The 27,196-nt window shown below is 36.0% G+C and overlaps 1 protein-coding gene across 1 annotated transcript; it reads left to right on the top strand.

Annotated features, from left to right (window-relative positions):
* The first annotated feature begins 20 nt into the window (after positions 1 to 20).
* On the top strand, positions 21 to 22,251 carry UBLCP1 (ubiquitin like domain containing CTD phosphatase 1). The gene is made up of 11 exons (XM_008015173.3): positions 21 to 106; positions 5,622 to 5,820; positions 6,656 to 6,747; positions 7,109 to 7,194; positions 7,277 to 7,392; positions 8,762 to 8,860; positions 11,103 to 11,140; positions 11,672 to 11,770; positions 14,469 to 14,585; positions 19,441 to 19,568; positions 21,129 to 22,251. The coding sequence occupies exons 2-11, from the start codon at positions 5,667 to 5,669 to the stop codon at positions 21,154 to 21,156; spliced, it is 957 nt and encodes a 318-aa protein (XP_008013364.1). The 5' UTR covers positions 21 to 106; positions 5,622 to 5,666; the 3' UTR covers positions 21,157 to 22,251.
* The last annotated feature ends 4,945 nt before the right edge of the window (positions 22,252 to 27,196 follow it).

Here is a 27,196-nt window from a genome sequence, read left to right as displayed (position 1 = left end):
TTCCGGTTTTTCAGCCGGTTCCGGTCCCGCCCTTCACTTCCGGTTGCTTTCGGTCTCGCAGCGGCCGGTTTCTGCGTCCGCTGCCGCTGGTTCCACCGCGCTCCAGGTGAGGGGTTGCGGGGCACCCTGGCGCGCTCCCCATGGAGACGCTGCTGGGGCTCGGGGACGGTGGCTTTGCCGCCCGCGCGGCGTGGCTTGCACTGCGGCGGGCTGGGGATAGTGACTGTCCTAGTCCGACGCCCAGGCCCCTAGCCCCGGCCCGCTTAGTCGCGGGGGCTGCTGTCCTCCTATCCAGCCGTCTCGCCTATTTCTAGGGCTTTCTGTTTCCCAGTGGGTTTTGCGTCCCTAGACTTCATTCCTCCATCTTCTCAGGCTTGTCCATCCCTCCCCTCACCCTCCTTGTGGAAAGCATCCCGACCTTTTTGATCTGGAGTCTCCACCTGCCTCCTGGTGCTACCCTAAATCAGTCAGCACAGCCCCCGACCTGCATCACCTCGCAGTTGTTGCTGGTGTGCGGTTCTCGCCGGGAATTCTTAGTGCTTCACGGTTACCTTTGCTGGGATTGTTGAAAGTTAGCCTCCCATTAATTCCCAAAGTGTTACTTTTACTGCTATACTTTAAAATTTGTTCATTTGCCACTTTTAAGGTTTGTGGTCCCGGGCAAGTTTAATTTCTTTTCAGATTTCTCATTTGTATAATGAGGACAACAGCTATTGGTTCAGGATTGTGAAGATTAAGTGAGATAATTAAATTGTTTAGCATGTTGTTATTCCATCATGAACACTATTCGTATTGGGTTTTACAGTTTACAAAATGCTGTCACAGGTGTTACTTCATGCCTTAACACTACTCCTGTCCAGTGAATATTAGTAGCCTCATCTTGTTGAGAAGACTGAAGTCGAGAGGTAGATTGACTAGGCAAAGTCAACACAGTATGTTAGGCAGAACTCGAACGTAAACAGATATTCTTGACCCTAGGTTAACCATATAGAATTGTGTTCTTTGCTTGCTTGTTTGGGTTTGCCAACTTCACTCCTGCCCACACCCCAAATCGTTTCTCAGTTTATAAATCTGGTGGGATCTGAAATGATGCAAAATACTAAGAAAGAAGGTTAAATGTGAAAGCAAAATTGCTCATGCGTTTATGTCACACTGCTTCATTGGTGTAAATGGTCTTAATAATGATGAAATAAGGTTCAGTAACTTTTAAACAAATCTTAAAGACATATGCATTTACAATTTTTATGGTGTTTGTTTTGCTTGGCCCTTTAAGGCATTTGCCAACTTGGAATTTCCACTTGTGGGATAGGTGCTTTATAACGTTTTTTATGCTGCTTTGTTAAGCATATAAAGCCCATACCGTCTGGTACTTTTTTTTTTAAGGCTGAAAACATTGAAGAACGTGTAGCACTGGCTCTCAAATTTGAGCATGCATCAGAGGTGAGGAGGATGGACCTTGGTAAAACACAGATTCCTAAGTCCCTTCTCTCCGCCCCAATTACATTTCTACCAAATTACCAAGTGAGGTCAATGCTGTTGGTTGGCCCAGGGACCACGCTTTGAAAGCCACTAGTCTAGAAGAGCAATGACTTTCCAGAGTCACCTGGAACTCAGATGATCTCACTCCAAACTCTGCGCTACTACTCATGACAATATATGCGATATTAGTGCTGGTTGCCTTTCTAGCTCTGGTAGGATTCCCTTTTATTCTTACCTCTTACAGAAAGTATTTCAACTGTATTTCGGTTTAACTCAAAAGGTCCACTTTTAATTGAAGGATATAACATTTGTTACAGTTCTGTGTAAAATGGAATACATTACCCTAAGCTAACACACTTGCTTTACGTTTTCAGTAGAACACGTTGTAAACATAGGAGTAAGTATACATTTTTAGTTCATATTTGTATTCATATATGAGTAAATATAAAAGTGAATGTATAGTGCTCTCTTCTACTAATTGGCCTCTTAGTAAGAGATACTGTTTTCAAATTATTTTTGGATGTTGAGATTAAAAATTTGCCCACTTTCTTGCAGTTGGTCCTAATAGTTGCATGAAGAGTGCAATCAAATGTTTCATCAAATAAGTGAAAGCATTGGAAATACCAATACATTGAGATTAGAAAATCCAGTTCTCTGGACTGTGGGAGGAATGAGTTTTATGAAAAGTAGGAAGCTTTATGCAGGAAGAGACATATGTTTGGTTATTTACATGAGTAGCAGCCACTATATAATCTTTGTGTGCTTAGATCTGTGTCCGTGGGTTTTGTATTTACTGACTGATATGGTTTGGCTGTATCCCTACCTAAATCTCAACTTGAATTGTATCTCCCAGAATTCCCACTTGTTGTGGGAGGGACCCAGTGGGAGGTAATTGAATTATGGGGGCCAATCTTTCCTGTGCTATTCTTGTGATAGTGAATAAGTCTCATGAGATCTGATGGGTTTATCGGGGGTTTCCACTTTTGCTTCTTCCTCATTCTCTCTTGCCATTGCCATGTAGAAAGTGCTTTTTACCTTCCACCATGATTCTGAGGCCTCCCTAGCCATTGTGGAACTGTAACCAGCTGGGATTACAGGCGCCCACCACCACGCCTGGCTAATTTTTTTTGTATTTTTAGTAGAGATGGGGTTTCACCATGTTGGCCAGGCTAATCTTGAACTCCTGACCTCAGGTGAGCCACCTGCCTCAGCCTCCAAAGTCCTGGGATTACAGGCGTGAGCCACTTTGGCCAGCCTCAGGTATGTCTTAGTCGGCAGGGTGAAAACAGACTAATACCGTAAATTTGTACCAGTAGAGTGGGGCATTGCTGAAAAGATACCCGAAAATGTGGAAGCAACTTGGAACTGGGTAACAGGCAGAGGTTGGAACAGTTTGGAGGGCTCAGAAGAAGACAGGAAAATGTGGAAAGTTTGGAACTTCCTAGAGACTTGTTGAATGGCTTTGCCCAAAATTCTGATAGCGACATGGACAATAAGGTCCTGGCTGAGGTGGTCTCAGATGGAGATGAGGAACTTGTTGGGAACTGGAGTAAAAGTGACTCTTGTTATGTATTAGCAAAGATACTGGTGATACTTTGCCCCACCCTAGAAATTTGTGGAACTTTGAACTTCAGAAAGATGATTTAGAGTATCTGGCAGAAGAAATTTCTAAGCAGCAAAGCACTCGAGGTGATTTGGGGACTGTTAAAGGCACTCAGTTTTATAAGGGAAGCAGAGCATAGAAGTTTGGAAAATTTGCAGCCTGACTATGCAATAGAAAAGAAGAACTCATTTTCTGGGGATAAATTCAAGCTGGCTGCAGAAATTTACATAAGTAGCAAGGAGCCTAATGTTAATTCCCAAGACCTAGGGGAAAATGTCTCCAGGCTATGTCAAAGACCTTCATGGCAGCCCCTCCCATCACAGGCCTGGATGTCTAGGAAGGAAAAAAGGTTTCGTGGGCTGGGACAAGGGTCCCCATGCTGTGTGCAGCCTAGGGACTTGGTGCCCTGTTTCCCAACCACTCCAGCCATGACTGAAAGGGGCCAATGTACAGCTTGGGCTGTGACTTCAGAGGGTGGAAGCCTCAAGCCTTGGTAGCTTCCATATGGTGTTGAGCCTGTGGGTACACAGAAGTCAAAGAATTGAGGTTTGGCAACCTGTGCCTAGATTTCAGAAGATATATGGAAACACCTGGATGCCCTGGCAAAAGTTTGCTACAGGGGTGGGGCCCTCATGGGGAACCTCTGCCAGGGCAGTGTGGACAGGAATTGTGGGGTCGGAGCCCCCATACAGAGTCTCTATTGGGGCACTGCCTAGTGGGGCTGTGAGAAGAGGGCCACCATCCTCCAGATCCCAGAATGGCAAATTTAATGACAGCTTGTACCATGCACCTGGAAAATCCGCAGACTCTCAATGCCAGCCCGTAAAAGCAGCTGGGAGGGAGGGTGTACCTTGCAAAGCCACAGGGGTAGAGCTTCCCAAGACCATAGGAACTCACCTCTTGCATCAGCGTGACCTGAATGTGAGATCTGGAGTCAAAGGAGATCATTTCGGAGCTTGAAAATTTGACTGCCCACTGGATTTCAGACTTGCATGGGCCCTGTAACTGCTTTGTTTTGGCCAATTTCTCCCATTTGGAACGGCTGTATTTACCCAATACCTGTACCCCCTTTGTACCTAGGAGGTAACTAGCTTTCTTTTGATTTTACAGGCTCATAGGCGGAAAGGACTTGCCTGGTCTTAGATGAGACTTTGGACTGTGGACTTTTAGGTTAATGCTGAAATGAGTTAAGACTTTGGGGGACTGTTGGGAAGGCGTGATTGGTTTTGAAATGTGAGGACGTGAGATTTGGAGGGGCCAGGGGCAGAATGATATGGTTTGGCTCTGTGCCTACCAAAATCTCAACTTGAATTTTATCTCCCATAATTCCCATGTGTTATGAGAGGGACCCAGGGGAAGGTAATTGAATCATGGGGGCCGGTCTTTCCTGTGCTATTCTCGTGATAGTGACTAAGTTTCATGAGATCCGATGGGTTTATCGGGGGTTTCTGCTTTTGCTTCTTCCTCATTCTCTCTTGCCACTGCCATGTAAGAAGTGCTTTTTGCTTTCCACCATGATTTTGAGACCTCCCCAGCCATTCTCGAACTGTAAAGTCCAATTAAACCTCTTTCTCTCCCCAGTCTTGGTTATGTCTTTATTGGCAGTGTGAAAACAGGCTAATATACTGATCTTTGATGTCTTAACCCTTGTACTTTCAGCTGAAGAGAGAGAATTGTGGAGGAGAAGATACCTAAGATTTAGTTAGAAGACCTGTTCTGTAACTAGCTTTGTGTCTATGTGCAGATTACATAGCCTCTCAAAACTGCTGTTTCCTTAATTGTAAAAGAGGGGAAACTTATCAAATAACTTTCTCTAATGAGATTGTGTAAAAACTTCAATTCATAAAATATGAAACAAATAATGGCTCTTTACTGTTTATTTAGCACAGTGCCTGCCTGGAACATAATAAGCTTTCAGTTTAAAAAGATTTTTGTTTAACCAATACTTAATTAATGTAGTGTTTACTAGGTGCTAGGCACTATGTAACTTGTAAATGTTAATTAATTTAATCCTCATAAGAGCCCTAAGAAGTAGGTAGTATCATCATCCCTATTTTACAGATGAGGAAACCTAGGCACTGAGAGTCAAGTAACTTCTCAAAGTCAGATAGCTAAGTGGGAGAGATCTGGAATCTGAACCCAGGTCATCTGGCTCTAGAGTCTGTGTTCTTAACTACACCACACTACCTTTCAAATGTTAAATGAACATTGATGGTCTGTCAGGGAAGGACTTACCTGTAGCATCAACCTGACCAAATAGAGCAGGAGGAATGGTAGCTCATAATTGCACATTTCCAGTTGAACAGTGAGAGTCAGAGTATTAGAAAGTAGTAACTCTAAGCCAAAAATTAGGAGTGTGGGGGAATTTAACTTTGAGTCCCAGGATCTTTTGGTGTTCTGGTAGTATTCCTGTACGGACAAAAATCATCTGTGTCATCATTTGTAAAATAGGGCTCAAAGTGTACACATAAAACTTAAAAGTTTGTCTTCAGTATACAGTATCTATTTTAACTTGTTCACTTTTTGTCTTTCTTTCCAGGTATTTTTTTTCTGAAGGAAAGCTGCTTCCTCATATGTTTCAAGAATGGCTCTCCCTATCATTGTAAAATGGGGTGGACAGGAGTATTCAGTGACCACACTTTCAGAAGATGATACTGTGCTCGATCTCAAACAGTTTCTCAAGACGCTCACAGGAGTGCTTCCAGAACGCCAAAAGTTACTTGGACTCAAAGTTAAAGGTAATTCTCTCCCCTCTTCAGAATTTTTTGCATTGAATTTTTAGTATTATGAATTTTAATAATTATTTTGAGTATAATTGTTTAATAATTTATACTTGCTATTTGTTGTTTAGTAAGTCTTTCCCTTTCGAGATTTCTTTAGTAGAAATATTCTTAAAATTGTTTTAGTGGTAAAAGTGAGAATATTAAAGTGTCCTTGAAAATACCATGATTATTAAGATTACTTTTGATGTTTTAGACAGTTGGTATTTGCTTGTTAAACCTTTAGCACAGAAGTCCTTTATGAAACTCATTTATTTTCTGACATCTACCTTTTAGCACAGTGTTTGGTACTCTTCCCAAGGGCCTTGTACTCTTCCAAAATTATCTTTTCTGTTTCAAAAGTAAAGACAACATTTAAAAATTACAGGCAGCATTCATATCCAGTTTAAAAGGCATTTTTTATGGTGTTTTGTGATTATCATATCAATGAAGAGTGAGTTTTGAGTAACAGTAAATCTACAGTTTTCGTAGGCACTCAATTTTTAAGACTTCCTGGAAAACAGTAATATTCATTTTGAACAGCAGAATAAAACATGAATTAATTTTGTTTAGGTAGTTGAATAAAGGTGTTCGTCTAACATAGAACTGGGGAGAAAATAACCCTTGTATTAATTTTGACTTCTTAGTGTCTTAGATATGACTAATTCAGCAGAAACAATTTGTTAATGTAGGAAAAACAGAAACAACAAAAATTGCTGTGACATGTGTACCAGACCTTTTAATGTTAAGGTTTTGTATAATGGAATAGTAAAACCAGCACCTGTGAGAAAACAGTCATTTGCTTGTATTGTAGGCAAACCTGCAGAAAATGATGTTAAGCTTGGAGCTCTCAAACTGAAACCAAATACTAAAATCATGATGATGGGAACTCGTGAGGAGAGCTTGGTAAATGTTTACTTTTTGTTACTATTTGTTCATTTGAAGATATTATGATTTATACTGCACTGTTGTATTATAGTTTTAATTGTGGTAAAATTGTCAGTCTAGCAATCAATGAAAAATAAAACCCGCACCGTGAATGTAGTATTAACTGTGTAAGTATAGTAGTAGTGCAAATGGTCAAATTTAATATGGTAAATCTGCCCAGGAAACATACATAAATGAATTATTAATTGTGGAGATTTTCCAGTGTGGGCTTAAAAGACTCTGTAACTCGAATTGTAGCTCTCATTTGATTTTTATGCTATGCATGTATTTGTTATATTAAGGCTAATATGGTAAAACAAAACTTTTTCCATCTTAATAGGAAGATGTCTTAGGTCCACCCCCTGACAATGATGATGTTGTTAATGACTTTGATATTGAAGATGAAGTAGTTGAAGTAGAAAATAGGTAAGTGCTTTTCGCTTTAGAAGTAATCAGTTGTCATGTGAGAATAAGTGAATATTTTATCTAATTATATGTTTTCGATTAGGGAAGAAAACCTACTGAAAATTTCTCGCAGAGTGAAAGAGTACAAAGTGGAAATTTTGAATCCTCCCAGGGAAGGGAAAAAGCTTTTGGTACTAGATGTTGATTATACATTATTTGGTAAGTGAGTTAATGATGCTTTTCATTTTCTGTTACCCACAACAACTCTTTTTTGTCTTTTTTTTTTTTTCTTAGCAACTCATGGTTCTCATGAAATACTTGAAAACTTTTCTTATTACAAAAGTAAATTGCTCATTGTAGAAAATACAGATAACCAAAAAAAGAAGTCATCTGTAATAGTGATACCCAAAGATGACCACTCTTAATAATTTGATATATATCTCCTAGACTGTTTGTATGGATCTCCTCTAATTATTTAATGACAGATTGAACATCATCTCAGTAAAATATTGTTTATTATGAATGATGTATGTATGTGTGTGTGTGTATATATATGTATACACACTTTTTTTGGGGGCCAGATAGTGTTCTAGTTTATGGATGCATCATCATTTAACCATGTGATTCCCTGTTGATGATAAATAATTTTTTATAAGGAATATTTTAAAAAATTATTTTTGATATTTTATCACTAGTGTTCTGTTTAATTATATTCAAGCAGACTCTTGAATTTAAAATTTCTCATGTAGGCCAGGTGCAGTGGCTCACGTCTATATCCCAGCACTTTGGAAGACTGAGGTGGGAGGATCGTTTGATCTCAGGAGTTGGAAATCAACCGGGAAAGCATAGCAAGACCTCAACTCTACTAAAAACTAAAAATTTTAGCTGGATGTGGTGGTATGCACCTAGTCCCAGCTACTTTAGGAGACTGAGGTGGGAGGATTACTTGAACCCAGATTAAGACTGCAGTGAGCTATGGAGTGCCACTGCAGTCCAACCTGGGTGACAGAGTGAGACCCTGTCTCAAAAAAAAAAAAAAAAAAGGTGTTTTGTGTTCATTGAAAAAGAAAGATGTTCCGCTTATGTATAATGTTGGCAAGAAATAGTTAACTTCTGATATTGGAATTTATTTCTAACCCTAAACCTAAAATATAAGTTAATGTATAGTTTTTAAAAATTTAATTAATTGGTTAATTGGCCCTATCATTTTGATGAAGTGTGATTATATCTGCAAGATAGATGACTAAAGGTGAGTATAAGTGGTCATAGTTTGTTTTTCATTATTAAAAAATAACATCTAAACTTTAGAGACTAGGTGAGAAAAAAATTTACAGGTTACTACTTAAGCCTGAATTTTCAGTATTGCTTTTTGCAAACTGAGCAAAATTGATCGACTAAGATTGGATCTTAAGGATTTTTAATTGTATGGTTTGAAAGACATCTTTTTGCCAGCCAATATAATTCAGTCTGAAGCAGTTTGCACTGGAATGTTTATATTGCATTTCATAATATATTACATTTTATAATAATTAGTATTAGGTACTTGTTCATGATGGTAAACTAATAATTATGATCAATTTTCTTTTAGACCACAGGTCTTGTGCAGAGACTGGGGTAGAGTTAATGCGGCCATATCTTCATGAATTTCTAACATCTGCCTATGAAGATTATGACATTGTTATTTGGTGTAAGCTGTATTTTTTTGCTTAGATTTCTGTGGAAATAAGATTGTTCCATATATTATTGTGCTGTATAAAATGTGGCTTAAAATGACCTATGTTTAAATATAAAATAGTTTTCATTTTTTAGCAAATTTCTAAAATGAAGTGTATATCATAATATAAACTTACACATATATTTGCCAAATACCAATGAGATAGTAAATTTAAGTATAGGACATGAGTACATTATAGTATAAGAATAAAAATAACTAATTTTCCCAATGACCCCACCTTGATTTGAAGTTTTTCCTTTTAATTTTTTTTTTTTAAACTGGGGACATTTCTTTAGGGTCTCACTGTGTTGCCCAGGCTGGTCTCGAACTCCTGGGCTCAAGTGATCCTCCTGCCTTGGCCTCCCAAAGTGCTGGGATTACAGGCATGAGCCAACGGGCCCAGCCTTTCCTTCTGATCTTTGCTGTGGAATTCTTGATGCTTCAGAATATTTTTACTGTCTCCTTTTTTCCTGACTCCAGTTTTAAAATACTTGGAAAAAGGTGTTTAAAAATAAATCACACTGATGTAGTTCTCTGGAAATAAAGGCAACTTGAATTACTTAAGGAAAAATTAATATGTGGACTAAAGCAGTGACATTGAAATTGTGGTCTATGGACCATTTCAAGAATGTACAGGTCTGTGATAAGATACTGAGTTTGCTCCAAGAAGTATATCTACTGTAATAGTATGCACACTGTTCAGTTCAATTAACGTTTTTAGGTAGCAAGATTTTCTTGAAAAATGAAGCAACGCATTGATTTACATCCCTCCTCCCCACAAATATGTGAGTTCACAGCTGTTAAGATTAAAATTATCGTCAAAATATCTAATTTTCTGGTTTAGTAAGATAAGGCGAAGAAAGCTTGCTGGTAAGCAAATTTTTGTTTAGCTACTTTGACATCCAAGATGATACTTGAGAAAAAAATTTATCCTTTAAATGTTATTAGACTAGACTTACAAAATTTGAGAACCTTTTACAATCGTATGTTTAAATTATTTTTATAAACCATGATATTTTGTGGTGTTCATTGAAAAGAATACTTCACTTTGGAGCTAAATAGACTAAGATCTTAATTCTGGCTCTGTTCTTAACTGTGTGACACTGAGCAGGTCACTTAATCTCTCTGAGCCTTAATTTCCTTATCTGAGAAATGAAGATAACTAAATATAACAGGTTAGTTGTAAGAATAGAAGTATCAATATAGCAACTAGTACTATGTGTGACATATAGTTACTTAATAATTAGAAACTTTTTATTAGCTGTGAGTCTTTGTTTTTCATCTGATAATTGCAGATACAAATTAAGTACTGAATTAATTTTTTTTTCTATCTTATGATGGTTTTCATTGGAGATACAACAGTCTTTAAAATTTTAGCTCAACTGACTAGTTTTGTATGTGTAAAGTGGTTCTTCTGTTTTTTGTATGTGTGCATGCTGAAGATTTTTTATTTTGAGAACTCAGGTTCCTCTTTTGCTTTTAAAAATTATACACACACACACTTCAAATAATTAACTTGCTTTTACTCTTTTTAAATATTTTACTTGGTTATACCTGTATAGTTTAGTCCAGTAAACCAGGAGAGCACATAAAGATGAGGATTTAAGTTTAGTATTAATGATCTCAAAGCTGGTTAATGTCTGACAATGAGCAGATACATGATGCAGGTATACTTTATGAATTTGTCTCAGATTTCTTGTTAGAAGCTGCTAGACTCAGAGAGCTTTAATTTACTGAGACTGACAAAATGCAGATTTTCATTGAACCTAACTAGCTGGTTTTCAACATAAACTTTTGACACATAACAATATGCTTATATTGACACTGTGTATACCTGTGCATTGCCTAGAAGTAGGAACATGGAAAAAAGTGATCCAGTCACCCGAGTTTAAGTTTGGGTGATAGAGTGTCAGGGCTGATTCAAAAAGAGAGTTTAGGTCTTGATTTGTAAATTTCCTAGGTTCAGAGTTCTTTTGAGCATGGGTTACCTGTATCTTATAGATAAAAGTTGTTTAAAATTTATTCTGTCTTGAAGACACACTGCAATAAGTTTACTTTTATCATTATTTAAAAGAAGATTACCATAAATGCTAGGGACTGTTAATTCTGATGCATTTAAACTTTTAGTTTTGCTTAGAAAACTTATTTATACAGACTTTTTTTAAAGAAATTCAAGCTTTTCATATGTATTGTATTATCATTCCTCATGTTTTAGCTGCAACAAATATGAAGTGGATTGAAGCTAAAATGAAAGTAAGTGTTAGAAAGCAATCCATTTAAAAATATTTTCAAATTGCATTTGTCTTGTTAAAAGTTCTAGAACTGAATTAGTTTTATTCTTACTGGAGGGCACTTAGTAGATAGATAAATGCCATTATTGGGAGTATAGGCTTTTTTTAAAGTGTGTTTATTAAGTGGATTGTACTGAATCCCTAAGTTTTTTTTTAAGAAAAAGTATAACTAAGCTTGTCCCCTCCCCCACATTCTTCCTCATTTTACAATAATACTTTATTTTCCTTCTTTTATTCTGGTGTTTAATACTTAAAGAGTCAGTATTCTCCTAAAATGGAGATTAGGAAGTAATCTATTTCTAGTTTATTTTCCTTGGTCTAGCATTTATTGACTTAGCTAAGTGAAACTAAAATACTTCCTAGTTGTTCAGCAAGATCCAGTGGCCAGTGGTGTAGAAAGTTGGCATTATGAGAAATTGCAACTAGAATATTCAGAAAATCTGAAATTTTCCATATTACTATGTTTTAACCTCATGAATATTTGTGTTTATAGGAGCTGGGAGTGAGCACAAATGCAAATTATAAGATTACTTTCATGTTGGATAGTGCTGCTATGATAACAGTACATACTCCAAGGAGAGGATTAATAGATGTAAGAAGTCATTTTACTTCTATTTAATGACATGGTTATTTTCCAGTGTACTTGTTATGTTTATACTGATGGAGTAAATTAAAGAAAGAGTATAGAGATTCATCTGAGTGAATAATAAAGTGGTTGAGTTTTGACATAGCAAAATGTATTTAAGGTTGAAAGATTTGAATTTTAATGATAAAATTAAGGATCTTGAAGCAGGACTTTCAAGAAAGGAACTTGTGATTGTGCGTAATCGACCTGTGTTGATAACAGCACCACGTTACTGGGCAGAGTAGGTGAGAAAAATACTGAATATTATCAAGGAAGATACTAGGAACAAACAAAAACACTCACCCTGCCCTGTATGAAATTGGTAATAAAAGCAGATCCATCATGATGCATGTACTTTGGGGTGATGCTAGAGAATAGCAACAAGAACAATCAGAGAAAAGGGTTGGGCTAACCAGCTATTTTAGTCGTCAAGTAACTACTTATATTATTAAGTTCCTACTATCTGGAAGGTCCTGTGATTGGCACTGTTGGAAATAAAGAGATGAGTGAGACACAGTCCATACCATTTGGAAGCACTCAAACTGTTAGCCGGGCTGGATAGTACATGCCTGTAATCCCAGCTACTCAGGAGGCTAGGGCAGGAGAATTGCTCGAACCCAGGGGGTGGAGGTTGCAGTGAACTGAGATCGCGCCACTGCACTCCGACCTGGGTGATGGAGCAAGACTCTATCTCAACAAAATAAAGTAAAAATAAAATAAAAACAGAAAAACACCCAAACTAATAGGAATTGAGGAGAACTTAGGATACGAGGAAACCTTAGGGGAGACAGTATTAAAATCATGCAAACCATAAATAGAATGATTTAAGGGCATGGGGACTTGTTCTATAAAGTAAATACTGCATGTATCAGGAAAAAGATAACTTATTATATACTAAAGTAAAATAATACATTTACAAAATCTTAACGTTAAAAATTACTTAGGGAAATGTTAAACATGTTTTATAACAGTGAAAAATTAAAGAAATAAAAATAATCCTCAATATCCAGCAGTAGGGAATTGGATATATAAACTACTGTTATCTATGTAAGGAACTGTGGCTCGTCATTTGATGTGGTAGGATATGTAATGATTTAGAAATTTTCATGACACATCTAAGTGAAAGAAGTATTTTAGAGAACACTGTTGTAAGCCATTAGAAAATAGTTCTTAACCTTTGTTTGGTTCAGGATTACCCTTAGTTTAACAAAGAACCTGTCAACTCTCTGAGGCTGCTCTTGTTTATAAAAATGCCTAGAGCCAATATATCAGAATATTGAGTTATTGTCCTTGGTACTGACTAGATTATTGATGATTTAAAATTTTCCTTTGTGCTTTTCAGTATTTTCAAGTTTTTTTTATAGTTAGCAATATTACTTTCCTAATTGAGAACAAAGTAGTTTGTGTTTTGGGGAACATATCTATGGTGCTTGACCTAATTGCCAAATGACAGCACTTTTTAAGAGGATGTAGGATTTTTATTCTGGATGTCATAAAAAGTGACCTCTGTTGTCATATTTCTTGAGGCTTTTGTTAGCTAAAAATCCCCAAAATATGGCTTATTGTATTAGTTCCTATATATTTGTCTTATTTTGCAGGACTGGAGTGGGTGGTTTCTGTTTCAGTAGTAAACAAGATTAGTAGCAAAAAAAGAAAATCAGGAAAGTAAAATTTTAGTAAATTAAAATATTTCATTAACATTTTTTGTAATAGGACCATAGGAAGGAAAAAGCTTTCTCCAAATTAAGTTATAGGAGGAAAAAAATTTTAAAGTGACAACCTTTATCACTATTTATTTATTACCACTTAATCTCATACATTTCTTATTACATTCTGTTCTCATAATACCATAAGACTTTTGTCTTCAGCAAAAGTAATTTTCTAAAAATTAATTAAAAAATTTTTCCAAATGTGTAATGACTAAAAAAAGAATAAAGTACATAATGAAAAGTCATCTTTCACCTGGCACATAGCCACTTATTCTCCCTATAGTCAATCAGTGTTATTTCCTGTGTGGTCTTACAGAGACTTTACATAAGTACCAATAGGTAAGACTATATGAGAAATTATCTCTTTGAAGCTTCAGTTTAACAAATCAGAAATAAGAGTAAGAATTGGTAAAATATGGTGCTTCTGAAGTTAAGCAATCAAATTCCCTAGAAATTATGCACCTGTGCCACTGAGTTACAGATAAAATGAGTTTTTCCTCTATAAAATATTTAAATTATCAATTAAAAGAGCCAAATACATTTTTTTTGACTAGGGTGTTCTAGTTTGGAAAGCAGACTCCATGTGACTCCCAAGATCTGAGAGGGAATGTGTTAACCAAGGAAGTCATGTGACTGCATAGCAGACATCTAAACAGTGACTTTGGATTTTTAAAAAATTAAATAATTATTTTACCCAAAATCTTCACGTTAAAATTATGGAAAGTTTTATAATGGGTGTAGTTCAGTCGGACATGAACCAACCTTTCAGAAGTTTCAGTATTGCAAAATGCATTGTGCTTTAAAGTGGGTTGCATTTAATAATTAGCTCACACCTGTCTCACAGGAGGAAAGGAACACTTTGGCATTGTTTTGCAGGGCAGTTTGCAGTATTCCTGCTTTTAAGACAGGATGAAATGTTGATAAAATTTGAGTTAAATGTAAACTTTTGTTCTAAGGTAAAGCCTCTTGGTGTTATATGGGGAAAGTTTTCGGAGTTTTACAGCAAGAAAAACACCATTATGTTTGATGACATAGGGAGAAATTTTCTAATGAACCCACAGAATGGACTAAAGGTAAGACATACTTTTACTTGTTATGTGCTCACGTAATCTGGACTGTGTGGTAGAACTTTTGTAGTAAGCACTGTTGAATTTCATATATTTTTGGAAGTACTGTATTCTTATGTCACAGGCAAGAAAAGTTTAAGAACAATTCATGTAGAAATTGAACTTTGTCTTTTTTGCATTGATGTCTGCATAGTTAGCTAGTTCATCCAAGTATTTGTTTGTTTGTTTATTTGTTTGTTTATTTTTGAGACGGAATCTCGCTCCATCGCCCAGGCTGGAGTGAGGTGGTGCGGTATCGGCTCACTGCAGCCTCCACTTCCCAGGTTCAAGTGATTCTCCTGCCTCAGCCTCCTGAGTAGCTAGGATTACAGGAGCGCACCACCACATCCAGCTGATTTTTGTATATTTAGTAAAGACGGGGTTTCACCATGTTGGCCAGGCTGATCTCGGACTCCTGACCTCCTGATCTGCCCACCTCGGCCTCCTAAAGTACTAGGATTGCAGGCGTGAGCCACTGTGCCCAGCCCAAGTATTTTATTTTTAATTAGCTCTGTGGGAGCAACATGGGCTTCCCAACATTGACTTTTAGCATCAAAAGTGAAATCATTAGTTATTTATTTAGGTATACAAATCTTGGCATTTTAAACATTCTGGTTAGCTTGAGAAATGGCAGTAAGGGTACTTTGTTTTTCTTTTTAAACTGAAACTAAAGACGTTTTTGAAAATTCCTAGAGGGCAAGTACAGATCTTAGAATTAGACGTTGCTAGAGCTAGAAGGAACCACAGTCATCTCTTGCCTACCTTCTTAACTTTGGAAACAGTCTCAGGTTGAAGAAGTTCCTGACTTGCCCAAGATTGTGTGTGTAACTGGCTAATGGCAGAATTTGGGTTAGACTCTAGTGACTTGGTTCCTAGGTCAGTGACAATCCTAGCATGCAATTGCATGCAATCTTATGTGACATTTCATCTTGGTAACAGTGTAAAATTGGTAAGAGTGAAATTTGAAACTTAAAAGTTTCTGGTACCCATAGTAATTACATGTTGGCGCAATATGAAAATGGAAAAGATAGCTCTATACTATGGCACTATTGCATATGGAGTCTCCATTTGAAGCGCAGTCCTGACACTGAGATGTTTTTATCCTCAGTCCTAAACTTTTCTACTAGCTGGGTCCTTGGTAGTTCTAAAAGATAAGAGAGAAAAACTTAAAGTACATTTTTTAAACCTTTCTTTTGTTGATTTGATTTTTTGTTTACAATGAGGATATTTTAGGGAAAGAATGCTAATCTAGGTAGTGAATTGCCACCAGTATAAAAGCTATTGACTTGGAAGAAAAGTGGTTATGTTGTCCTTAATGGTTTCTGTTTAAGGCTTGGGGAGAAGTGCTTTTCTTACATGTGCTTCACCAGGTATAAGGTACAAAAATGTATTCTTGAGTCTTGAGAAGAAATGTGATTGATGTAAACTTAATTGTCTTTGAAACTAGTGGTTATTACCTATTCTTGCAAGGAGGTGAGCCCATGATGGTCAAGGAATAATTTTTGAGGAGACCTGTAGCTTTTTTTTAAAAAAAATACTATCATTAGTTTCATGTTGGTTTAGAAGAAACTTTGTTTTCCTAACCAACATTTGAGTTCCATTCATCTCTTGATGCAGGGAGAGATGTTATTGTAAATGTCTACTTCTTTATGTTACTTTACAGTAGGGTTTCTAAAAGACTGTACTTAGTAGACCCACTAAAGGAATTCCTAAAAAAACATATGTCCCCATCCCCTAAATTCCAATTCCAGAGGTAGATTTAGACGCTCCACGAGTGGTCCTTGTGTGTCTTTTATTGAAAACCTCTTTTTTATAAAATTAATCTACCCAAGATAACACTTCATGAAAACCTCTTTTAAGGTTAAAGATTAAAGGTTAAGATTAAGGTTAACTATCTGCCCACACCATCATAGAAACAGGTAGGGTTTTTTGTTGTTTGTTTCTTGAAACAGAGTCTTGCTCTGTCACCCAGGCTGGAGTGCAGTGGCATGGTCATAGCTTATTGCAGCTTCGACTTCCCTTGCTCCAGTGATCCTCACTCCATGTGGCTCCATGTGATCCTCACATGTCAGCCTCCCGAGTAGCTGGGTGCACTACAGGTGCACACCACCACACCTGACTACTTTTTGTATTTTTGGTAAAGACAAGGTTTTGCCACAGTGCCTACCTAGGCTGGTCTCGAACTCCTGAGCTCAGGCGATCCACCTGTCTCAGCCTTTCAAAGTACTGGGATTACAGGCATGAGCGACTTTGCCCAGCCTAGAAACAGTTCTAAAATGGAGAAATATCCTCAAATACTGTGTTTTGTTATCATGCTTTCATAATGCGCTTGGTAGAAATCTCAAAGATTTCATGTAGATCTTAAAAATAAGACTGCTTATTTTGAAAATAGTTCTATTAAACATAAGTTTGTCAGTCATAAGGTTTGAAATATATGGAAGGTACTGTGAATATGAATTTAGAATTACACTAAAAGAATGTGAATCTTGTTCATGGATAAAGCAGCTTATTGGCTGAAAACTCCATTTTTATTGTCCATACAAGGAAATTGTGATAATAGGAGAATTCAGCTAATCTGGACAATCTTAAGTTTCTAAAAATGCTTCCTTGACCTGAGACAAGAGGGTGGTTTCCTGTCCTTTTAGTGATCACTTAGATCAATATTTAAAAATATACAGTAAACAGTGGTTATACTGGAGCAAGTGAAGTCAATTACGTGAATAGATTTTCACCCTTAATTTGTTTATTTTAAATTTTAGAACCAGAATCATTAGAATATTTTAGTTTTGTTGTTTAATAGTGCTTAAGAGCAAATGTTTGGAAAGTAAAAATAACTTAGCAGAGCCTTGGGTTGAAAATCTTATTTACTACCCACCAACCCTGTAATTTCCTGCTGTTTAAATTTGGACACTTTAGTACATTATATATTAATTGTTTAAAAGTTAATCTGTTGCCTTTCAGTCCTTACGAAGTGAATGAAGGAATACTTTAAAACATTACCATATCACCCAGGATTATGCAGAAACTCATTTCACTACATCCTCATATCATGCCTCTGTTTACTCCCATCCCCAGGGCCTAAGCAAGGCCCTATAAAGCGTCGTCTTCATCCCCCCATTCAATGCTGCTGGGAGACAGCACTGCTGCACTGCCTTTTTGGAAGTAGTATCTCCCACAAATGCTGATTTCTGAGAAGACTCCCTTTGACAGCTCTGACTGGCGCCCTTCAAGCAGTATGGGAGCCCGCTAACAGTGTGGAGGTCACTGGCACCAAGCTGTTCTGATGAGAGTAGAACACCTGGGAAAATTTTCTTCTGTCCATTTCAGACTGGTGGTGTTTTTCCATTGACAGAAGAAAAGTATGTAAAAAATACTTAAACCCTTCCCTACACTTAATAGATATGGTAGTAGACTCCTTTGGGCTCACTCATTGTTCTTGCTTCTCAGTAAGTGACAATGATTAAATATCATTCATTTTTCAGTGTTAACTGTGTAAAATTAATAACTAATGACCAATTTTCATTTTCTCCAAATCAAAAGAATATATTAATACTTTGCTAAGTATGATGAAATCAGTGCTTACATGTGTGCTTTAAGAATATGTGTGCTTTAGGAATATGTATGATTTTTTTTTAAAGATAACAGAAAAATTCAAATATAAACAGAACTGTATAAAATTGCTTAAACCCCCATGTAGATATTATTCAGTTTAAATTAGCTTATTAATTCATGGATGATTATTATTTACTGTATACCCTACTTCCCTCTCAGTATTTTGAAGTAAATCTTAGTTATATCATATTATCTAAAATTAATTTGAAATTATTGAAAGACGATCTTGAGTTGTATGAAGATATTTGAGCAGATGTCTTTTACAAAACAGCAGAATTCTTTATTGAAGCTGTAAAATAAGGAAAAGTGCATACGTTTATAGTTTAACAAACTGCAAAGATAATTCTTGTAAAAAATTTTATTCCACTAAAATTACTCATGATTTTCCTTTCCGAAGATAAACACTATTACCATCTTGATGTATAGTCCTCTAGTCTTTTCTAAGCATAGATATATGCAAAAATCTAGATAAAGATTGCATATAAACATATGCATTCATAGCATCGCCACTCAAGTCAAGGTATGATATTCCTTACTAATTGCAGCCCCCTACCTCGGTCTATTATTCTGACTTGTGTGGTTTGAAATAATGCTTTTTAAACTGTTTTTCATCATACAATAAATCAGCCTTAAGCATTTGGAAAATATGACAGTTCTTTTTATGGAAAACTCTTACATAATTAAAAATGATTTTAATGGCGAATTTAACAATAAAAATGCTTATGATAAAGTGTAGGAGGAAACAGGTTATATAAATGTATAATGATATCTCAGCTATATAAAAATTTAATAGAAAAATAAAATAAAAATCATCACTGTTAAAATGTATCTCACTACTGTTAGATCAAGCTGGTATTTGGGTTAAATTTTTATGAATAAAATTAATTAGAAGCAACTAGAATGATAGGAGGCAGGAAGGGCTAAGTAGTTTTGCAAAGTAGAGTAGCTATGTGTGGATTCAAGTGCTATAAGAAAGCTGGTGTTGTCAGGTTCAGATTGAAAAGATAATGTTCGGTGAAATAGGTGGGAGAGTTTGTCATTTGTAAACATTATACATGGCTTTCTACTTAAGCTAATATAAAAGTAATTTTTAGTATTTATGTTCTTGGTGATATTTTAACCTCATTAACTCTAATTGAAATGATAGTATAGATTTGTTAGTTTTCCTTATCACATTGTGATGTGTTGAGTAATGGTTGTTTCCTAATAGATAAGGCCTTTTATGAAAGCGCACCTAAATCGAGATAAAGACAAAGAACTTTTAAAATTAACTCAGTACCTCAAGGAAATAGCAAAATTAGATGACTTTTTGGATCTAAATCACAAATATTGGGAAAGGTAAGTTTTAATTGCTTGTTTATTTTCTTTTTATGTCAGTGAAGAAAAAATTATCATTTTTCATCAGTGACCCCAGTATTTATATAGCTGTCTTAATTTTTATTTAAAATAGGTGACTTCTAAAAACATTTTCTAATCCAGTGATCTACCCCCGAAAGTATTTTCCCCTTTCATCTTAACCTCTAACTTGTTCATAAACATACCTCTTGTAAGCTCTGTAATACTTCTAGAAGAGAGAACTTGAGAGACTAGCGTGTTGGTGATGATGCCTGTAAATTATTTTGTGATGTTAGGTAGGCTACTCCTTTATGAATCACGTAATCCCTGTTCTCATACTGTAACATAATGTAAGGATAAAATAAAACACATGTAAAATTTTAATCTATTTATTTATTAAAAATTACAAGTAACTTGTGTGTAGCAGAAAAATTAGAGAACTTTATCCCACTAAAAAAAACAATTACTCATAATTTTCCTTTTTAAAGATAACCACTGTTACCATCTTGGTATATAGTTTTTCAGTCTTTTATCTAAACTCAAATGTATGCACAAATCTATATAGGCGTTGCATATAAACATGAAGGTTTTGAGACAGAGAAAAGCCCCCGGAGAAGTAGAAGGTGTTACTATGTATTACAGATATTTTGGGGGGAATTAGATCTTTAGGGATCTGGTTCCAGTAATACAGCACCAAAAGAAACTATTTGTGTAATAATAACACTTTGGCTTTTCAGATTCCACTTTTGACTTTTCAGATCACTTTGACACAAGTCTTCTAAGAGTCTATAATCCTAATAGGAAGACAAAGCAGATATTTTTACCCCCATCTTTGCATTGCAGATGATGTAACTGAGTCATGAAGATAGTAAATGCTTAGTGCAGTGCCACAGAGTGAGCAAATTGTACCAGCAAAACATGTTCAAGTTTGCTGATTTTAGGAACTCTTTCCCCATCCCCACACCACCAATTATAGTAATTTGTAGATGTGAGAAACAGAGATCACGTTTTTAATTTAGTGGTAGATTTCTATTAAACAATATGAAAAACATTTGTTTGCTTAGTAAGTTAATGTCTTGTATCTTTTACACTCTTGATCAAAGACCTTTAGCATCTTTTGCCCATTGTCTTGCTGTAAGAAAAATAAGATCTTTTTGGAGTTGGAGCTGTATTTGGAAGTTACAATACTAGTTAATATAGTGACCTTCACATTGGAAGTAAGGCAGTATGGAGTGATAGTCAATAAGTACGACCTCTGGAGCCTTGTTTTGAATCTAGGCTCTTCCACTTTCTAGCTATGTGAATTTGGGCAAATTGCTTAACTTCTTTGTGCCTGTAAAGTAGGAATAATTCTAATAGAAACTCCTTAGAGCTGTTGTGAAGACTAAATAAATTAATACCTGTACTTAAAACTGTGCATGCATATAATCAGTAGATGTAAGTGATTATTAAGAATACTCATCTTGAAATGTTTCGTTATTAGAATAAACTCCTTTGGGAGGAAAGTTAGGTTATCTTCATGAATTTAGCATGATACAGCTTTGATTATTTTATTTCTTGCAGATATCTCTCAAAGAAGCAAGGACAGTAGTTACAAGTTATACTGGCAGTTACTGAAGATACTTAAGATCCAAGAACTTCTTGCTTTTATGCTAGAAATCATTATGATAGTGCTGGACACTGAAGCAAATACCATAATGCTTATACTTGGTCTTCCAGTTTTTTGTAAATTTAATTTTATATTTTTTGAAGATGATAGCAATATGCTAAAAAAAATGCTTGTCCCCTATATGAATATTCTGTTACTCTTGAAAAATATTTTCTCCAGTGTTGGTTGCTGACCCCTCCCCCCCACCCCCCAACCACACACACACACACACACACACACACACACACACACACACACACAGAGTGGAGAAAAATGTATGCTCAGCAATGTCATTTTGTGACTTTGGAAACAAGTTATGTTTTGTGTTTTTGTCTCATTGTGTTATTGTCTGACTAAATCTAAGACCAAACCCATGTTGAAACTAGTGCTTTCCCCTTTAAAACCAAAAAAAAAAAGTTTTTGATTAAAGAACCTAGTTTGTTATGCTTAAAATTATCAAGAATTTTTTATTCCTTTGTCATAGACACAATTTCTTTTCTGTATGCCACTAGTTACATTTCTAAATTCTGAGCGGTCTCAGTTAGGCCTGTATGTGTGTACATGTCCAAGTAAAGCTGGAAAACATCAGTCTTGATACAGCTGTGTCTTAGTATGAGAAACAGAAGACTGAAGAATAAAAACTAAGGAACAAAAATGAGTCTCTTTTTGGTGGCTAAGTATTATCTGCCTAAAACCATTGTCATAAAAGCAGTTAAAGGCAATAAATTTTTAAAAGGGACATATCACTGATTCATTCCTAAAAAGCATGAACAAAAAATTTTTGTTCTGTTCCAGCTATATCTTGTCTAAGTGCTAACACTGTTTCAGTGAAAATATCTAGCCATAAGATTAAAAATATATATTATTTGCAATGCTTAAGCCTGCAGATATGTAATGTGACCACTGTTTTGTGTTGACAATATTGCTTTATACAGTTCTTGTATTTGAAAGGAATTGATCCTTTTAAAGAAACATGGTGTATATTGTTCTTACAGGACTAATTTCAGTGGTGTAAATAATAAATATCTTTTCTTAAAACATTGATTATCTGTTCTATATTACCACAGATATTTTACCTCTTTGTTGAATGACAAAATGAACATTATGTTCGGGCAAGGATCTCTTGCAAAAACTTAAATGTGTATGGTGATGTTAAAGGTGTGTATATCACTATTTATACATTCAGGAGTAGTTTTAGCAGCTAATCAGATACATAAAATTACTGAATTCTAATAAGTACCTTTTTTCAGAAATGTATGCTGTTTTCTTTGTGACAGGTTATTATGAGGATATACAGTGCAGAAGAGTTTGAGGACTCAAAGTGATTCAATTAAAATGTATTTCTTAATTATGAAGTAAAATTTAAATATTTAAAGATAGAATAGAAATTTTAGAGTATTCATTTCATTGGTACATTTTTCCCACTGTAAAAGACAACTTATTCCAAAGTACGCATGGAAAGGACTTAATCTTCTCAAGAAAATGGAACACTTTTTTAACATAGGTCAAGAAAGGGCAGACATTTTCTTCTTCTTTTTTTTTTTTTTTTTTGACATTTTCTAAAGCAGTGTAAACTAAAATACAAAAAGTTAGCAAGTCACAGGAAGCAAAGTAGAATTTTACAAAAACATTTTCTGCCATTAGGTGGTGCCCAAACCAAAGCTTCTTAGCTGCTGTGCTTAATTAAGCCACTCTGGAGAACATTGTCATTGAGCTTGTTGAGGTAACACACTATATGTGATTAATACCATCATAGAGTGCAGGAGTTTTCATTTGTCTTCTGCATCTCATGGCTTATTGAACAGCTCCATCTCTATATATCTGTGTGTGGGACACACAGCTGAGTCAATAGATCACTTAATTCAGATGTGTATATATATATTTTTTAATTTTTTTATTATACTTTAAGTTCTAGGGTACATGTGCACAACGTGCAGGTTTGTTACATATGTATACATGTGCCATGTTGGTGTGCTGCACCCATCAACTCATCATTTACATCAGATATAACTCCCAATGCCATGCCTCCCCCTCCCCCCCTCCCCAATTCAGATGTGTATTTTGGTGAAACCACAAGTTATTTTTACCAGATGTATGTGTTAAGCATTAAAACAGTATTATACGAAGTATATTTAGCCTAAAAACTACTGAACATCAGTAAATCTTTGATTCAGAGGGAAGTTTCTAGTTTCCACTCAGGTCTTTGTTATGGAAATCAGTTATTGGACTAATGATACCTATAGCAGCTCTTCAGTGTAAAAGGTAAGGAATGGAAAAACAGGTTGTTACAGTAAGCAACTGAAACTTATTCTTTATTCATGGAAAGTAAAATAGTTGCTTGAGAGGAAGAGGAACTGTACAGGGATAGGGACTGGGAAAAAAGGATATGCAAAATAATGCAGATTAGTTGCATTTTAAGTTATTGCTTGGTTTTTAGGTGTTAATAACAATTGGGTAGTCAGAATAGTAATAAAACATGAATAATAAACTGTTGAGTTTTCTCATCCCAAGTACTCAACAGAGCTCTCTCAAGGGACAAACCATTATGGTCTCCAATGAAATATTTTACATCAAAATTCAATCTTCTTATGAACTAGAATAGCCCAAGAAATGTCTGTGAAGATTAAATGCATAGATATTTATGTAAAGATTAAGTTTTGCTATGTGAGTCTTGGTGAGACATCTGAGTATTTTAAATTTTTAATTGACAATTGTTTATGGGGTACAATATGGTGTTTTGATACGTACATCCAATGTGGAATGATTGAATCAGGCTAATTAGCACATTCATCACCTCAAATACTTCTTGGTAGTGAAAACATTTAAAATTCCCTTTTTAGCTGTTTTGAAGTATACATTATTATTAACTGTAGTCATTATGCTGTGCCGTAGATCACCAGAATTATTTAACTGAAACTTTGTACCCTTTGACCAACATCTCGTCTTTCCCCATCCACCACCACTGCCCTCCCCAGCCGCTGGTAACCACTTTTACTCTCTGTTTCTGTGAGTTTGACTTTTTTAGATTCTACATGTAAGTGAGATCGTATGGTGTCTCTCTGTACCTGGCTTATTTCATTTAGCATAATGTCCTTTAGCTTCATCCATGTCACAAATGACAGAATTTCTTGTTATTGTTTTTTAAGGCTGAATAGTGTCCATATATATATACATATATATATAAATGTATATCATATTTTTAAAAATCCATTCATCCGTTGATGAGTACTTTTTTTTTTCTATATCTTGGCTATTGTAAATAATGCTGCAGTGATCATGCGATTGCAGACATTTCTTCAGAGTGCTTAGTGCTTAAATCTTAAGAGAATCTTTTCATAATTAGTTTCATAGATTTAGCAAAGACTTCTGAGAAATTAGTGCCTTATAAGAACTGAAACAAATCAATATGAAGCATCCTGTAGGGCTGAAAATGGTGTCAGTTATCTATCTAGTAATGTCAATGAGCTTCCATGTAAAGTGTTAAATCTTACATGCCTCCCACATTAATAATTTCATAAAAACACTTTGGAAGTAAGCAAGCACTTAAATGCAAGCATAAGGATATTACCGGACATGAACTGTTACTCATTAAAATGCTGGTTTGCTTCTGAAAAGCTTTAAAACCTGAACTTACAGCTTTATTTTATTTTTTTTGAGACGGAGTCTCACTCTGTCACCCAGGCTGGAGTGCAGTGGCGTGATCTCAGCTCACTGCAAGCTCTGCCTTCTGGGTTCACGTTATTCTCCTGCCTCAGCCTCCCGAGTAGCTGGGACTGCAGGCACCCACCACCACACCCAGCTAAGTTTTTTGTATTTTTAATAGAGACGGGGTTTCACCGTGTTAACCAGGATGGTCTGGATCTCCTGACCTTGTGATCCACCCGCCTGGGCCTCCCAAAGTGCTGGGATTACAGGTGTGAGCCACCACGCCCGGCCTTGAACTTACAGCTTTCAAGAACATTTGTAAACAGTAGAAACAAAACCTTAAAAATATCAAAAAGATTGCTAAGCTTTAATGATTTTTCCATAAACCAATATGGCTGTGAAGAACACAAGTTAAATAGTGTATGTGTATCATTTGTTACACTAAAGGCCAAACTGATGACTTTTCAGGAATCTATACATTATTAAAATGAGGTGAATCAATTATTTAATTGAATACAAATCCCTCTTACTTTTATTCCCAGTTCTTAATTCTCTGAAACACTGATTGCTATCACCATCACTTCTTGTTGGATAATCTGTGAGGAGAACTGCTGTAGCTTCCTAAATAAGGCTTTTGAAAGAGCCAGTGGTCTAGCCATAAGTAGAAAGCTGAAACTGGATCCTTTCCTTACTCCTTATACGAAAATTAATTCAAGATGGATTAGAGACTTAAATGTTAGACCTAATACCATAAAAATCCTAGAGGAAAACCTAGGTAGTACCATTCAGGACATAGGCATGGACAAAGACTTCATGTCTAAAACACCAAAAGCAACGGCAGCAAAAGCCAAAATTGACAAATGGGATCTCATCAAACTAAAGAGCTTCTGCACAGCAAAAGAAACTACCATCAGAGTGAGCAGGCAACCTACAGAATGGGAGAAAATTTTTGCAATCTACTCATCTGACAAAGGGCTAATATCCAGAACCTACAAAGAACTCAAACAAATTTACAAGAAAAAAACAAACAACCCCATCCAAAAGTGGGCAAAGGATATGAACAGACATTTCTCAAAAGAAGACATTCATACAGCCAACAGACACATGAAAAAATGCTCATCATCACTGGCCATCAGAGAAATGCAAATCAAAACCACAATGAGATACCATCTCACACCAGTTAGAATGGCGATCATTAAAAAGTCAGGAAACAACAGGTGCTGGAGAGGATGTGGAGAAATAGGAACACTTTTACACTGTTGGTGGGATTGTAAACTAGTTCAACCATTATGGAAAACAGTATGGCGATTCCTCAAGGATCTAGAACTAGATGTACCATATGACCCAGCCATCCCATTACTGGGTATATACCCAAAGGATTATAAATTATGCTGCTATAAGGACACATGCACACGTATGTTTATTGCAGCACTATTCACAATAGCAAAGACTTGGAATCAACCCAAATGTCCATCAGTGACAGATTGGATTAAGAAAATGTGGCACATATACACCATGGAATACTATGCAGCCATAAAAAAGGATGAGTTTGTGTCCTTTGTAGGGACATGGATGCAGCTGGAAACCATCATTCTTAGCAAACTATCACAAGAACAGAAAACCAAACACCGCATGTTCTCACTCGTAGGTGGGAACTGAACAATGAGATCACTTGGACTTGGGAAGGGGAACATCACACACCGGGGCCTATCATGGGGAGGGGGGAGGGGGGAGGGATTGCATTGGGAGTTATACCTGATGTAAATGACGAGTTGATGGGTGCAGCACACCAACATGGCACAAGTATACATATGTAGCAAACCTGCACGTTGTGCACATGTACCCTACAACTTGAAGTTTAATAATAATAAATAAATTAAAAAAAAAAAAAAAAAAAAAAAAAAGAAAGAGCCAGTGGTTTGTCAGAAAAACACGTGACTAGAATCCCTCTTTATTGGCAACAGTACCTTGGGCAAGTCACTTCAATTCTTTGAACTTTGCTTCCTTCTCCTTAAAAAAAGTTCTACACCTGTCTGCCTTTCCCATAGGCTGTGGCGAAGTCAATTGAGACAGTTCCTGTGGAAGGACTTCGAAGCAGCAAAGGAGTATGAGAATGTCAGATGTTAAAAGTAGTTCAGAGCACGTGGCTATCATTGAGCCCTATCATTCCTGAAATACAGTTACCAAAAGTGAAGTTTTAAAAGGAAGACTTTTCTTGATAATTTTACAAATATTATCTTGGTTCTCCTAAGATTTCTAAATAATCAACGAAAGGAGAATAAGGAAACCTCTTATGACCTAGATCTTTTGGTAAGTATCCAGCTGCTTTTATGTCTGC

Source organism: Chlorocebus sabaeus, chromosome 23 (assembly GCF_047675955.1).
Source record: "Chlorocebus sabaeus isolate Y175 chromosome 23, mChlSab1.0.hap1, whole genome shotgun sequence".
Taxonomy (NCBI): Eukaryota; Metazoa; Chordata; class Mammalia; order Primates; family Cercopithecidae; genus Chlorocebus; species Chlorocebus sabaeus.
Note: the sequence above shows the minus strand (reverse complement) of the source record. Positions and strands in the feature narration are given on the sequence as shown.

Coding starts and splice junctions, on each gene's coding strand:
- UBLCP1 (XM_008015173.3), top strand. CDS start 5,667: ATGGCTCTCCCTATCATTGTAAAATGGGGTGGACAGGAGTATTCAGTG. Junction 6,748..7,108: donor GAACTCGTGAGGAGAGCTTG/GTAAATGTTTAC, acceptor CCATCTTAATAG/GAAGATGTCTTAGGTCCACC. Junction 14,586..19,440: donor ACCCACAGAATGGACTAAAG/GTAAGACATACT, acceptor GTTTCCTAATAG/ATAAGGCCTTTTATGAAAGC.